The sequence below is a fragment of the Procambarus clarkii genome, chromosome 20 (genome assembly GCF_040958095.1).
Source record: "Procambarus clarkii isolate CNS0578487 chromosome 20, FALCON_Pclarkii_2.0, whole genome shotgun sequence".
Classification (NCBI taxonomy): Eukaryota; Metazoa; Arthropoda; class Malacostraca; order Decapoda; family Cambaridae; genus Procambarus; species Procambarus clarkii.
The window spans coordinates 38,250,727-38,266,696 of record NC_091169.1 but is presented as its reverse complement, the minus strand read 5'-3'; the positions used below and the strand labels follow the sequence as shown (position 1 = coordinate 38,266,696).

The 15,970-nt window shown below is 40.6% G+C and overlaps 1 protein-coding gene and 1 pseudogene across 1 annotated transcript; one reads left to right on the top strand and one right to left on the bottom strand.

Moving 5' to 3' along the window:
- The first annotated feature begins 243 nt into the window (after positions 1-243).
- Positions 244-4,789, top strand: LOC123755528 (alpha-(1,6)-fucosyltransferase-like). Its single transcript, XM_069328108.1, has 6 exons — positions 244-302; positions 872-1,075; positions 1,550-1,758; positions 3,050-3,250; positions 3,594-3,828; positions 4,612-4,789. Exons 1-6 carry the CDS (start codon positions 244-246, stop codon positions 4,787-4,789), a joined length of 1,086 nt encoding a protein of 361 aa, XP_069184209.1.
- Positions 4,790-7,265: 2,476 nt separating this feature from the next.
- On the bottom strand, positions 7,266-8,985 carry LOC138366821 (alpha-(1,6)-fucosyltransferase-like; annotated as a pseudogene).
- Positions 8,986-15,970: the final 6,985 nt, after the last annotated feature.

Sequence of the window (15,970 nt, the reverse complement as noted above, 5' to 3'; positions counted from 1 at the left end):
TGTTGATTTGAAAGCTGGACTTTCTTTCTTCTGTTAACTGTACGAATGTATGTCATCCTCTGTACATTCCTTATACCATATTCTTTATTCAGTTCATTGTTGGACTAACATACCTTGTTCACTGAAGATGCTATATGTGTTTGAAACATATGGTATCTTCCTCAGATGATTCTGCAGACGGTGCCGGGCCGGCCAGGATTTAGTCACTGGGGTAAAGGAAAGCTGATTGTGGCGATAGTCGTAATGGCGGCCCTGTTTATCCTGTCCCGAAACATCCCCTTTACACCTGATGTGTATGTTGGGTGAGTCAAAAACCTCTGAAAGATCTGTTTTAATACTTCATTCAACGTGTGAATGAAGTATTAAAATCTTTTTTCACCCAATGGTTTTCTTGAGTTATAATTTTTTTTTTTAATTCGCCACCTTTTACTTCTGAATTTTATTCACTAAAGGAGTAAACTTTTGCTCCCTTATTAAGGTTGTTGTTGTTGTTGTTTTATATTTAGCCACTCATAACGAAATGTCCATGTAGCACAGGCTATGGTGAGCCCGTAACTTACTAAGGGACAAGGCCACGAACAAATCCACAAGGGCCGTGACGAGGATTCGAACCTGCGTCCGGGAGCATCCCAGACACTGCCTTAATCAACTGAGCTACGACAGGGTAAAAAGGGTTGAAACCGAAGTTCTACTGAACTTACTGGATCCCGTAGCCTCTCCGAGGCACACACCAGGATTTTACACAACCCCTCCCTGCACCCGAGCTATGTCAATAGGCCGTCAATAGAATCCTCGTCACGGCCCTTGTGGATTTGTTCATTTGATGCATCACGTTAGTGTGATCTGTGTGTGACAAGGCCAAGATTTCTAGGAGACGCGTGGAGACGCCAGCAGCTCCTCACATCCGTGAACCATCTCTGGACTTTGAGGTGACGCGCAGGCTGCTGGAGACCAACTTGCGGGATACCTGGTTCTTCTTCTCCAACCGGCTGAGGGAAATAAAATCGTCGAGCAAAGGAACCAAGATTGAAGGAGACTTGAATTACCTCATTAAAGAAGGTGCTGAACGCATAAGGTAATTGATATGTATAAATTACTTTCATGTGCATATTCAAGCCAGCACACACACACACACACTCACGAATGAAATTCATTTATAAATTAGGAAATATACAAGTACTAATATTAATGTATTAATATATGGCTGTTAATATCTTGACTTGCTGGAACATTTTCGTGCTTTCCATCTGTGGTAAAATATAAGATTAATTTATTTGCAAAAATCTTTCCTAGTTAATTCTCTTAAAACTCTGTAATTCTTACGTTAAGTTCAGATTCGACACCACTGGGTATAACAGCTATAGAAAAACAAGTACGTGATTTTAACCTATCCACACGTACATCTATAATGCTGCTTCGAATAATTTTGGTGTCGATCTTTTTCTGGTCTATCCAAATTACACCGTTAGTTTGCTTCAGTACGACCTGCTGGAAAGGAGAAGCGACGAAGCTGAGTGATATGGTACAGCGTCGTCTGTACCGCCTCCAGAACCCTCCTGACTGTGCCACAGCTGAGAAACTCGTGTGTTCTTCCCTACACCTTCAGGGTGCTTCAGTATGATCTACGGCGCCTCGGTCAGCTAGACGGGGCGGACATCTGGAGGGAGAGAGGGATAAGGGAGCTGAGTGATATGGTCCAGCGTCGTCTACACCGTCTCCAGAACCCTCCTGACTGTGCCACAGCTAAGAAACTTATCTGTTCTATGAACCATGTAAGACCCAGCTTTCCTTCTTGTACGTTTGTGCGTTTTCGTATACAAAGAAAGCTCTCTGAGTTGACGTTAAATACGTTTGAATGCATGCTGCCTCCAATGTGTTTATTCCATAGCATGGTTTGACCATACTCTGCTTTCTATCAGAGTATGTGCACATATTCCATAGCTTCATATCACCATACTGTGTCTTCAGGATAGCATGTTCTCACCATAACATATTCCGTTATCAGGTGTCTGGCTCTCGACCGGGATATCCGGTTGAAGGGGGTCCCATGTCAGAAACATTGACCCCGACAATTAAAGTCCGGTTAGAGCACTTTTTTGTTTATTTCCTGTTAAGCGTTATCTCCCACGCATTATCCAGTGCCCTGAGAAAGCTGCTCGATATCAGTATCACTCAATTATGCATGCTGTATGCATCGCTTAGCCAGAAATATACCTTTGCAACTGGAGATTTCTGTGTTATAATCACCTTCTTCGGCATCAATGTGCATGGAAATAAATTAATTATATAAATATATATTTTGAATGATGTACGACTGATCAAATGGCGCTTGATAAATATTGTGATGCGAGATACAGCATTAATGAGTAGCAGATAAATCCTAGTGAATCTAAGAGGATTATAGAGGAATAGAATTCTTTTTCCGCTGTGGAGTCACGGCCTCATATTAGGTTGTATTATGTTCATGTTCTCTATGCTGTTCAGGATAATGTTTCTGGAGAACATTCTTAGCAACAGGGAAAAGTTATGAACTGATATAAAGATTCAAAGTAAAACATTAAATAAATTAAAGGTCTGTTTAAAGTTATACAAATTTATTGTTATTTGTACTATTAATTAATGACTCATACTGACAGCCAGTTCCGGATTGTACGAAATATTGAATTTATAATTCTATTTAAATCCTTAATTTTTATTGGATTACTGCTTTTGAAAGATATATATACCTTAGATTTGGTACTGAAAATTAGCAACGTGAATGTTTATATGTAATATGTTATGTATACTGTGCTAAATATTTACATATTGGCTGCAAATTGGGGGGAAAACCAGTGAAGATGCAGACACAAACGTCCATTACACACAGAAATCACAATAGCGTGATGCATCAAATGAACAAATCCACAAGGGCCGTGACGAGGGTTCGAACCTACGTCCCAGACGCTGCCTTAACCAGCAGTGTCTAGGATCCTCTCGGACGTAGATTCGAACCCTCGTCATGGCCCTTGTGGATATATTAAACAAACGTCCATCTCTCTTCCACACTCAGGCTCCATTGTTTCTCAGATGTGTGGCCTGGGATGCGAAATACACCACCTCATTTGCTGCTTCATGGCCGCCTACGGGAGCCATCGTACCATAGTCATCAACTCCCCCGGCTGGCATTACACGCAGAAGGGGTGGGAGGATGTCTTCCAGCCTCTCAGTCAAACTTGCACCACCTTCTCCAAGGAGATCACACAATGGCCCGGTAACTTGCTTTAAAAGAAAAGCCAACGTTAGAATACACAACTGAAGGGTCGTTCGAATATTGAAAGGCTTTCTCAACAAACATAAATATCAGAATGTTTTCTCTGTGATCGCCAGGCTCCAATATTTGATGACCAGATCACACACTAGAAGGTGAAGGGACGACGATGTTTCGGGACGACCTGGATCATTCTCAAGTCAAGCAATCGACTTGAGAATGGTCCAGGACGGACCGAAACGTCGTCGTCTCTTCACCTTCTAGTGTGTTGTCTGGTCAACATACTTCAGTCACGTTATTGTGACTCATCGCCTGCATGAAGATTTTGTTCTCTGAATTTTCACAGGAAAACCTGACTCCCAGACAGTGCTGTTTATAGGCGTCGAAGCGCAACCCAAGCCGGACCACGGCCCTCTGGCCATCCCAAAGGACATTTCCGACCGGCTGATTCGTCTGCACGATGACCCGAGCGCCTGGTGGGTGGGACAGTTCATCAAATATGTGTTCAAACTTCAACCTTCAGTGCAAGAGGTTATCAACAAAGCAGAGAAATCTTTTAATTTCCAGCATCCTGTTGTGGGGTAGGTGTGAGTGTCAGTACACACTTCCAACGCTCAGTATGAAGTTCACTAAAGAACAAATCCACAAGGGCCATGACGAGGATTCGAACCTGCGTCCGGGAGCATCCCAGACACTGCCTTAATCAACTGAGCTATGACTGCTCCCGGACGCAGGTTCGAATCCTCGTCACGGCCCTTGTGGATTTGTTCATTTGATGCATCACGTTAGTGTGATCTCTGTGTGTAGTTCACTAAAGTTGTGTGTTGCTTATCTAATTACTGGTGAAATTAAAATATTCATTGGTGGCGTTTTGTAAACCGTGATTAAATGAGGTTGGTGGAGCCAAGCCCGATAGTGATGCTAAGTAGCCTCGTTACCAGCATGAACATTGAAACAAAGCTTCGTTAATAGTCTTGAATACGACGATAATCTCTCCCCTTCTCCTTTTTGTTCCAACCACTTGGGCTGGACAGTAGGGCGACGGTCTTGCTTCATGCAGGTCGGCGTTCAATTCCCGACTGTCCAAGTGGTTAGGCACCATTCCTTTCCTCCCGTCTCATCCCAAATCCATATCCTGACCCCCTTCCAAGTGCTATATAGTCGTAATGGCTTCGCGCTTTACCCTGAAAATTAACTCCCTCCCTCACTTCAAATTAATTAGAAATCTCCTTTTTGTTAATACTTGTTTCAATAACGTAGAACGGTTAATAATGCTTTAACGTAGACAAGTTCAGCTATCGAAGAACATTCTTCGTCCGGTGTTCTTCAAGATAACTGACGACTCGTGACTCTTCACTATACAGTGTTCACGTGAGGAGAACTGATAAGAAACAGGAAGCAAGTTACCATCAACTGGAGGAATACATGGAGCAGGTAGAGGAATATTACGACGGCCTCCAGATCTTTGACACAAACCTCACCCGAAGGATCTATCTCTCTTCGGAGGAGCCTGCCATCTTCAAGGAGGCGCAGGAAAAGTAATGTATATTTTATCGTGTTTATTTACCCGATTTTACCTGATTTCATACCGGGGTATGGTGAGGGTGAGGTGTGTAATGTCAGAGTGGTGTAAATGTGTGAGGTGTGTAATGTCAGAGTGGTGTAAGTGTGTGGGGTGTGTAATGTTAGAGTGGTGTAAGTGTGTGGGGTGAGTTATAATGCTTGTCTACCAGTAACTACTATAGCCTTATAGTGCCTGTTGAGTTATTGTTTAACTATGCTGACGTTCGAATTCTTTTTGAACTCTAGTTCTAAAATTGTGGATGGAGGTGGCTTACTCGGCTTCTTCTTTTAGTGCCATCTACGCATACAGGGTTCGAGTATTTCCTTACATTTGTATTTCCATCTTTCACACATGTTCTCTCATTCTACTTTCTATCTATTTAAGATTGCTGAAGTGTGTTCTGGTGTTCACAAGCTTAGCATATTGTGCTGATGTGATTCTATTCGTGTTGTGTTAACCCCAAGATCATTTTCTCTCGCTGACACTGATTAGTTTATTCACCTCATTATGCATGTTTTTGTCTGGCCATTTTACGTTTAGTTTCATCCTCACAACCTTGCACATATTTAGGTTAAAGTCGAATAACCATTTTCTGACAAGACTTGGAATTTTTTTATCTGTTCTTACACCCTACAAATAACTACATAGTGTAGTAATAATAACAAATCTAATGTTTTAAATAGAAGAAATAAGTTTGTGTAAGTCTGCTAGCATGAGAGTGCGCATATATGAGTGTACGTATGGAAGTGTATACATCGGAGTGTGTGAATGGGAGAATGTGTATTTCAATGTGTATGAGAGACGTCACATGAGATTGTGTGTATATTAGTCGGAAATTCTTCTTGTATGTTGTCTCTGTTGCGTTTGAACGCTTTTACAGATTTTCAGAAATATTAAACCCTTGTTAGACCACACCACGTGTGAGAGTTTAATTATATTTTGGTATAATTATAATTCACTGTGTCGGGGGGACAGGAAGCCTGAGTGTAGTCATACATGTTTGGCTTTTTATCGTGGTCCTCTTCATAATTCCCTCCCTCCCTCCACCGCCCTGTTCCAAAGATCGTCTCGAATACATAATACATTTGGGACCAGATTCACGAAGCAGTTACCCAAGTACTTACGAACGTGTACATCTTTCGTCAATCTTTGACGGCTTTGGTTACATATATTAAACAGTTTACAAGCATGAAAACTTCCCAATCAGCTGTTGTTATTGTTATAAACAGCCTCCTGGTGCTTCGGAGCTCATTAACTGTTTAATAATTGTAAACAAACCCGCCAAAGATTGAGAAAAGATGTACAGGTTCGTAAGTACTTGGGTAACTGCTTCGTGAATCTGGTCCCAAATGTATTATGTATTCGAGACGATCTTTGGAACAGGGCGGTGGAGGGAGGGAGGGAATTATGAAGAGGACCACGATAAAAAGCCAAACATGTATGACTACACTCAGGCTTCCTGTCCCCCGACACAGTGAATTATAATTATACCAAAATATAATTAAACTCTCACACGTGGTGTGGTCTAACAAGGGTTTAATATTTCTGAAATCTGTAAAAGCGTTCAAACGCAACAGAGACAACATACAAGAAGAATTTCCGACTAATATACACACAATCTCATGTGACGTCTCTCATACACATTGAAATACACATTCTCCCATTCACACACTCCGATGTATACACTTCCATACGTACACTCATATATGCGCACTCTCATGCTAGCAGACTTACACAAACTTATTTCTTCTATTTAAAACATTAGATTTGTTATTATTACTACACTATGTAGTTATTTGTAGGGTGTAAGAACAGATAAAAAAATTCCAAGTCTTGTCAGAAAATGGTTATTCGACTTTAACCTAAATATGTGCAAGGTTGTGAGGATGAAACTAAACGTAAAATGGCCAGACAAAAACATGCATAATGAGGTGAATAAACTAATCAGTGTCAGCGAGAGAAAATGATCTTGGGGTTAACACAACACGAATAGAATCACATCAGCACAATATGCTAAGCTTGTGAACACCAGAACACACTTCAGCAATCTTAAATAGATAGAAAGTAGAATGAGAGAACATGTGTGAAAGATGGAAATACAAATGTAAGGAAATACTCGAACCCTGTATGCGTAGATGGCACTAAAAGAAGAAGCCGAGTAAGCCACCTCCATCCACAATTTTAGAACTAGAGTTCAAAAAGAATTCGAACGTCAGCATAGTTAAACAATAACTCAACAGGCACTATAAGGCTATAGTAGTTACTGGTAGACAAGCATTATAACTCACCCCACACACTTACACCACTCTAACATTACACACCCCACACACTTACACCACTCTGACATTACACACCTCACACATTTACACCACTCTGACATTACACACCTCACCCTCACCATACCCCGGTATGAAATCAGGTAAAATCGGGTAAATAAACACGATAAAATATACATTACTTTTCCTGCGCCTCCTTGAAGATGGCAGGCTCCTCCGAAGAGAGATAGATCCTTCGGGTGAGGTTTGTGTCAAAGATCTGGAGGCCGTCGTAATATTCCTCTACCTGCTCCATGTATTCCTCCAGTTGATGGTAACTTGCTTCCTGTTTCTTATCAGTTCTCCTCACGTGAACACTGTATAGTGAAGAGTCACGAGTCGTCAGTTATCTTGAAGAACACCGGACGAAGAATGTTCTTCGATAGCTGAACTTGTCTACGTTAAAGCATTATTAACCGTTCTACGTTATTGAAACAAGTATTAACAAAAAGGAGATTTCTAATTAATTTGAAGTGAGGGAGGGAGTTAATTTTCAGGGTAAAGCGCGAAGCCATTACGACTATATAGCACTTGGAAGGGGGTCAGGATATGGATTTGGGATGAGACGGGAGGAAAGGAATGGTGCCTAACCACTTGGACAGTCGGGAATTGAACGCCGACCTGCATGAAGCAAGACCGTCGCCCTACTGTCCAGCCCAAGTGGTTGGAACAAAAAGGAGAAGGGGAGGATTATCGTCGTATTCAAGACTATTAACGAAGCTTTGTTTCAATGTTCATGCTGGTAACGAGGCTACTTAGCATCACTATCGGGCTTGGCTCCACCAACCTCATTTAATCACGGTTTACAAAAACGCCACCAATGAATATTTTAATTTCACCAGTAATTAGATAAGCAACACACAACTTTAGTGAACTACACACAGAGATCACACTAACGTGATGCATCAAATGAACAAATCCACAAGGGCCGTGACGAGGATTCGAACCTGCGTCCGGGAGCAGTCATAGCTCAGTTGATTAAGGCAGTGTCTGGGATGCTCCCGGACGCAGGTTCGAATCCTCGTCATGGCCCTTGTGGATTTGTTCTTTAGTGAACTTCATACTGAGCGTTGGAAGTGTGTACTGACACTCACACCTACCCCACAACAGGATGCTGGAAATTAAAAGATTTCTCTGCTTTGTTGATAACCTCTTGCACTGAAGGTTGAAGTTTGAACACATATTTGATGAACTGTCCCACCCACCAGGCGCTCGGGTCATCGTGCAGACGAATCAGCCGGTCGGAAATGTCCTTTGGGATGGCCAGAGGGCCGTGGTCCGGCTTGGGTTGCGCTTCGACGCCTATAAACAGCACTGTCTGGGAGTCAGGTTTTCCTGTGAAAATTCAGAGAACAAAATCTTCATGCAGGCGATGAGTCACAATAACGTGACTGAAGTATGTTGACCAGACAACACACTAGAAGGTGAAGAGACGACGACGTTTCGGTCCGTCCTGGACCATTCTCAAGTCGATTGCTTGACTTGAGAATGATCCAGGTCGTCCCGAAACATCGTCGTCCCTTCACCTTCTAGTGTGTGATCTGGTCATCAAATATTGGAGCCTGGCGATCACAGAGAAAACATTCTGATATTTATGTTTGTTGAGAAAGCCTTCATATTCGAACGACCCTTCAGTTGTGTATTCTAACGTTGGCTTTTCTTTTAAAGCAAGTTACCGGGCCATTGTGTGATCTCCTTGGAGAAGGTGGTGCAAGTTTGACTGAGAGGCTGGAAGACATCCTCCCACCCCTTCTGCGTGTAATGCCAGCCGGGGGAGTTGATGACTATGGTACGATGGCTCCGTAGGCGGCCATGAAGCAGCAAATGAGGTGGTGTATTTCGCATCCCAGGCCACACATCTGAGAAACAATGGAGCCTGAGTGTGGAAGAGAGATGGACGTTTGTTTAATATATCCACAAGGGCCATGACGAGGGTTCGAATCTACGTCCGAGAGGATCCTAGACACTGCTGGTTAAGGCAGCGTCTGGGACGTAGTTCGAACCCTCGTCACGGCCCTTGTGGATTTGTTCATTTGATGCATCACGCTATTGTGATTTCTGTGTGTAATGGACGTTTGTGTCTGCATCTTCACTGGTTTTCCCCCAATTTGCAGCCAATATGTAAATATTTAGCACAGTATACATAACATATTACATATAAACATTCACGTTGCTAATTTTCAGTACCAAATCTAAGGTATATATATCTTTCAAAAGCAGTAATCCAATAAAATTAAGGATTTAAATAGAATTATAAATTCAATATTTCGTACAATCCGGAACTGGCTGTCAGTATGAGTCATTAATTAATAGTACAAATAACAATAAATTTGTATAACTTTAAACAGACCTTTAATTTATTTAATGTTTTACTTTGAATCTTTATATCAGTTCATAACTTTTCCCTGTTGCTAAGAATGTTCTCCAGAAACATTATCCTGAACAGCATAGAGAACATGAACATAATACAACCTAATATGAGGCCGTGACTCCACAGCGGAAAAAGAATTCTATTCCTCTATAATCCTCTTAGATTCACTAGGATTTATCTGCTACTCATTAATGCTGTATCTCGCATCACAATATTTATCAAGCGCCATTTGATCAGTCGTACATCATTCAAAATATATATTTATATAATTAATTTATTTCCATGCACATTGATGCCGAAGAAGGTGATTATAACACAGAAATCTCCAGTTGCAAAGGTATATTTCTGCTAAGCGATGCATACAGCATGCATAATTGAGTGATACTGATATCGAGCAGCTTTCTCAGGGCACTGATAATGCGTGGGAGATAACGCTTAACAGGAAATAAACAAAAAGTGCTCTAACCGGACTTTAATTGTCGGGGTCAATGTTTCTGACATGGGACCCCCTTCAACCGGATATCCCGGTCGAGAGCCAGACACCTGATAACGGAATATGTTATGGTGAGAACATGCTATCCTGAAGACACAGTATGGTGATATGAAGCTATGGAATATGTGCACATACTCTGATAGAAAGCAGAGTATGGTCAAACCATGCTATGGAATAAACACATTGGAGGCAGCATGCATTCAAACGTATTTAACGTCAACTCAGAGAGCTTTCTTTGTATACGAAAACGCACAAACGTACAAGAAGGAAAGCTGGGTCTTACATGGTTCATAGAACAGATAAGTTTCTTAGCTGTGGCACAGTCAGGAGGGTTCTGGAGACGGTGTAGACGACGCTGGACCATATCACTCAGCTCCCTTATCCCTCTCTCCCTCCAGATGTCCGCCCCGTCTAGCTGACCGAGGCGCCGTAGATCATACTGAAGCACCCTGAAGGTGTAGGGAAGAACACACGAGTTTCTCAGCTGTGGCACAGTCAGGAGGGTTCTGGAGGCGGTACAGACGACGCTGTACCATATCACTCAGCTTCGTCGCTTCTCCTTTCCAGCAGGTCGTACTGAAGCAAACTAACGGTGTAATTTGGATAGACCAGAAAAAGATCGACACCAAAATTATTCGAAGCAGCATTATAGATGTACGTGTGGATAGGTTAAAATCACGTACTTGTTTTTCTATAGCTGTTATACCCAGTGGTGTCGAATCTGAAACTTAACGTAAGAATTACAGAGTTTTAAGAGAATTAACTAGGAAAGATTTTTGCAAATAAATTAATCTTATATTTTACCACAGATGGAAAGCACGAAAATGTTCCAGCAAGTCAAGATATTAACAGCCATATATTATACATTAATATTAGTACTTGTATATTTCCTAATTTATAAATGAATTTCATTCGTGAGTGTGTGTGTGTGTGTGCTGGCTTGAATATGCACATGAAAGTAATTTATACATATCAATTACCTTATGCGTTCAGCACTCTTCTTTAATGAGGTAATTCAAGTCTCCTTCAATCTTGGTTCCTTTGCTCGACGATTTTATTTCCCTCAGCCGGTTGGAGAAGAAGAACCAGGTATCCCGCAAGTTGGTCTCCAGCAGCCTGCGCGTCACCTCAAGTCCAGAGATGGTTTCACGGATGTGAGGAGCTGCTGCGTCTCCACGCGTCTCCTAGAAATCTTGGCCTTGTCACACACAGATCACACTAACGTGATGCATCAAATGAACAAATCCACAAGGGCCGTGACGAGGATTCTATTGACGGCCTATTGACATAGCTCGGGTGCAGGGAGGGGTTGTGTAAAATCCTGGTGTGTGCCTCGGAGAGGCTACGGATCCAGTAAGTTCAGTAGAACTTCGGTTTCAACCCTTTTACCCTGTCGTAGCTCAGTTGATTAAGGCAGTGTCTGGGATGCTCCCGGACGCAGGTTCGAATCCTCGTCACGGCCCTTGTGGATTTGTTCGTGGCCTTGTCCCTTAGTAAGTTACGGGCTCACCATAGCCTGTGCTACATGGACATTTCGTTATGAGTGGCTAAATATAAAAACACAACAACAACAACCTTAATAAGGGAGCAAAAGTTTACTCCTTTAGTGAATAAAATTCAGAAGTAAAAGGTGGCGAATTAAAAAAAAAAATTATAACTCAAGAAAACCATTGGGTGAAAAAAGATTTAATACTTCATTCACACGTTGAATGAAGTATTAAAACAGATCTTTCAGAGGTTTTTGACTCACCCAACATACACATCAGGTGTAAAGGGGATGTTTCGGGACAGGATAAACAGGGGCCGCCATTACGACTATCGCCACAATCAGCTTTCCTTTACCCCAGTGACTAATCCTGGCCGGCCCGGCACCGTCTGCAGAATCATCTGAGGAAGATACATATGTTTCAAACACATATAGCATCTTCAGTGAACAAGGTATGTTAGTCCAACAATGAACTGAATAAAGAATATGGTATAAGGAATGTACAGAGGATGACATACATTCGTACAGTTAACAGAAGAAAGAAAGTCCAGCTTTCAAATCAACAATTTTTAAGTTCACTTCGATGTCCCGGCTGTGACTTCCTTTTTCTTAAAGTTACTCCTTTACTCACTAACAATAACATACGTTTTCTTTTCGATTGCTCCGTCCTCTGTCATCTGATCTCAGTAACTGCGCTAACTAGACTTCTACATTATACATGTGGAAGGGGTTGAGTTTTAACTCCTAAAACCCCCAGTTGTCAGACAGCATATAACCTAAACCCTTAAACTGAGAAATGAGCCTCAGACTGTTGATAACAAAAAATTACTGAGCAACAAAATATTTAAATAAATTATCAAAAATTGATAAAAAATAATATAAATAAAAAAAAACTTACCAAAAGGTATTATAGTTCTAATAAGCAACTCACAGAAGAGGAAAAGTTTTTCAATCATAACAGGGGGTTTGGCGGGTGCATGGAATGGACTTTGGCCTTTGTTTATGAAGCAGCCCATCCTCACAATATGCTGATATATAACAATATTAATTGATATTTAAGAATATTCCTATTTTGAATAAACATCATATTAAAATTGATGAATGCGTCAAAAGGGTCGGCCGCTGGATGGAATGGACATGCTCCGAGGACGGGTTGCATGGGAAGGAAGTACAGTGAAGTTGTTTTATGTGTGCGGGTGATTCGAGGCTTCAGAGTGATCACGTTATAATGGAGGATAAAACTTATTTTAATGGTCAAAGTTGTATGCTAAGGGACACCCACATGTTGAGAGGGTTGGTACTTGAGACATGTGGGTGTCTCTTAGCGGAAAAGTTTAACCATTAAGGTAATTGGCAGCCTCCATTATAACGTGATTACTCTGAAGCCTCGAGTCACACATAACAAAACATCACTGTACTTCACAACCCGTCCTCGGAGCAAGTCCGTTCCATCCAGCCATTGATTTGTTGGACATAATGATGTGTCGGACATGACTATTTGTGTCGGACATGACTGTTTGTGTCGGACATGACTGTTTGTGTCGGACATGACTGTTTGTGTCGGACATGACTGTTTGTGTCGGACATGACTGTTTGTGTCAGACATGACTGTTTGTGTGACATAACGATGTGTTAGACATAAACAATGTATTACAGCAGCGGTGTAAAGTTTAATATGACAGTGTGTGTTTGTGAGTGTGTGTTGGATATAGCAATGTTTTCGGGGATAATTTTTGTTACATGTATATTAAACACAAACATACCTTCTCACTACGGAATATCTAAGGAAGATATTCATCTGTCAGCCAGCAGTAGATATACCTCCCGTCCAGACAACAACATTAAACACACGAATGAGAGGGAGATCAGACAACTAGCAGGTGGAATGTTGTCCAAGTGACAGCAAGCGAGTACCAGCGGTGGAATGTGATGAAGCTCAAGGGACAATCAATACCAGGCATGTGGGTCGACGAGTCATGAAGATGTGTGTATGGTACGTCTGTGTACTCACACTGTGTACTGTACTCACACAGTACACAGTTAGCCCCCTCTAACAATGCCTCGCTAACGTCATCACAAAGGACGTATGAGTGCGGTGATAAAGGGTCAGATTGGGCTGTAACAATGGTAACGAGCGTTGCAGCTAAGTTCATATTTTGTAATTATTTGCATTGGCGACCAAAGTCTAGTGCCAAGAGCCGCTGGGTGCCTGTATACTGTTAGTATGTTTTCATTTAGATACGTTTCACTGGATATGACTGCATATTCTGTGTCCATTAGTCCAACCACTTGGGCTGGACGGTAGAGCGACGGTCTCGCTTCATGCAGGTCGGCGTTCAATCCCCGACCATCCAAGTGGTTGGGCACCATTCCATCCCCCCCCCGCCCACCTTCCAAATGCTATAGTCATAATGGCTGAGAGCTTTCCCTTGATAATTCCCTTTGTGTTGAATATGACCGAAAAGGTAAGATTAATAATTGTAACCCAAATTTTCTCAATATTTCTTATGTTTTTCTTCACTGTCGGTGGTAATAAAAATAACAATTCTCCAAAATTCATTTTTTTTAATTGTCTGACGCCTGAACGCGTTCGTAATTCGTATTACATTTTCAAAGACTTAATTTACACACAAATTCTTCGTACTTATACTCTATTGGATGAGGAGACATGGCACAAAAGTTTTGGGTGAGGTGACAAACACAAGACAGAACACGAAACAATGGGTATAAATTGGATAAGTGATCATTTGAATGGAAGTAATTGCAGAAGTTACATACATATATATTATATATATATATATATATATATATATATATATATATATATATATATATATATATATATATATATATATATATATTTGTTGTGCACTTCTATTCAATACCCATTGTTTCTGTTCTGTCTTGTGTTGATACTTTTAATACCCTATTAATATCCCCTCCTGTTCTGTCTTGTGTTAATGCCACATCACCCTTCCCACCTCACTCGAATATATATATATATATATATATTATATATATATATATATATATATATATATATATATATATATATATATATATATATATATATATATATATTGTGCTTTATTATGCATTTGATGGTTACAAGATATACATGGGTTGATACAAAAATAATAATGCAAAAAGGTGCTTAAAGGTTATGGATCTCTTGAAAAACACAACAATGGAAACATTGATGAATGTCACAGACGGGTTCGATCATTGTTGCAAGTCAAACACTTCTTCGAATTCCTCTGAAGTTGGACTAGTGCCCAAGACGCAACAGGCATTTCCCCTCTGAATCGCAACACTGAGGCGCCGGAACAAGAAACTTTTTGCTCTCTGGTCTTTTGTAGCGCTGATCAATTTGTCCCCCAATTCCTTCAGGAACTTCAATGCACATTTTCCCCACGAACCGAGGGTCTCCGAGCCGATCGGAACAAAGCTGTAGCAGTGTGCTAGACCCCTGTATTTAATAATTTTCTGCGATTCCCTGAAAGAAGCAGCACCACCGCTTTCACGTGTGCTGTAGTGGAGGTAGGTACTGGCCAGTGTGGCAGCGCACAAAAAGCACAAAAAATAAAAAAGGAAGGGGGTGGTAGGAGAAAAGCACACAGAAACTGTATTGGAGGGGATCTAAACATTCCCTCTAATGCGTTATGCGTGGTTTCCTCCGAGGCTATGGGTCCCCCTTCTTCCAGCTAGAGGTGGTACTCCCTATATATATATATATACATATATATATACATATATATATATATATATATATATATATATATATATATATATATATATATATATATATATATATATATATATATATATATATATATTAGCATATTTTGGTAGCAGTCTTTCCTGTAGACATATATTATTAAATATGACCGAAAAAGTAAGATTAATAATTCTAACACGAATTTTCTCAATCTTTCGAACATTTCTTTTCACTGTTGGAGGTAAATCAAAAATCAATTCTCCAAAATTCATTTTTATTTCTAGTCTGACGCGACACGAGCGCGTTTCGTAAAACTTATTACATTTTCAAAGACTTTAGTTCACAAATACACAACTGAATAGAACTTACGCATCTCCGATTTTATATCTACATTTGAGTGAGGTGGAAGGGGTGATGTGGCATTAACACAAGACAGAACAAGAGGTGGCATTAATAGGGTATTAATTTCATCAACACAAGACAGAACAAGAGGTGGCATTAATAGGGTATTAATTTCATCAACACAAGACAGAACACGAAACAATGGGTATTGAATAGAAGTGTTTGTAGAAAGCCTATTGGTCCATATTTCTTGATGCTTCTATATTGGAGCGGAGTCTTGAGGTGGGTAGAATATAGTTGTGCAATAATTGGCTGTTGATTGCTGGGAATATATATATATATATATATATATATATATAAATATATATATATATATATATATATATATATATATATATATATATATATATAGAGAGAGAGAGAGAGAGAGAGAG

Excerpts from the sequence above, each read along its gene's own strand:
- LOC123755528 (XM_069328108.1), top strand. The coding sequence starts at position 244 with ATGGCGGCCCTGTTTATCCTGTCCCGAAACATCCCCTTTACACCTGAT. Across the intron at positions 303-871 it reads ACACCTGATGTGTATGTTGG|GAGACGCGTGGAGACGCCAG; the intron begins GTGAGTCAAAAA and ends CAAGATTTCTAG. Across the intron at positions 1,076-1,549 it reads GAAGGTGCTGAACGCATAAG|AACCCTCCTGACTGTGCCAC; the intron begins GTAATTGATATG and ends TACCGCCTCCAG.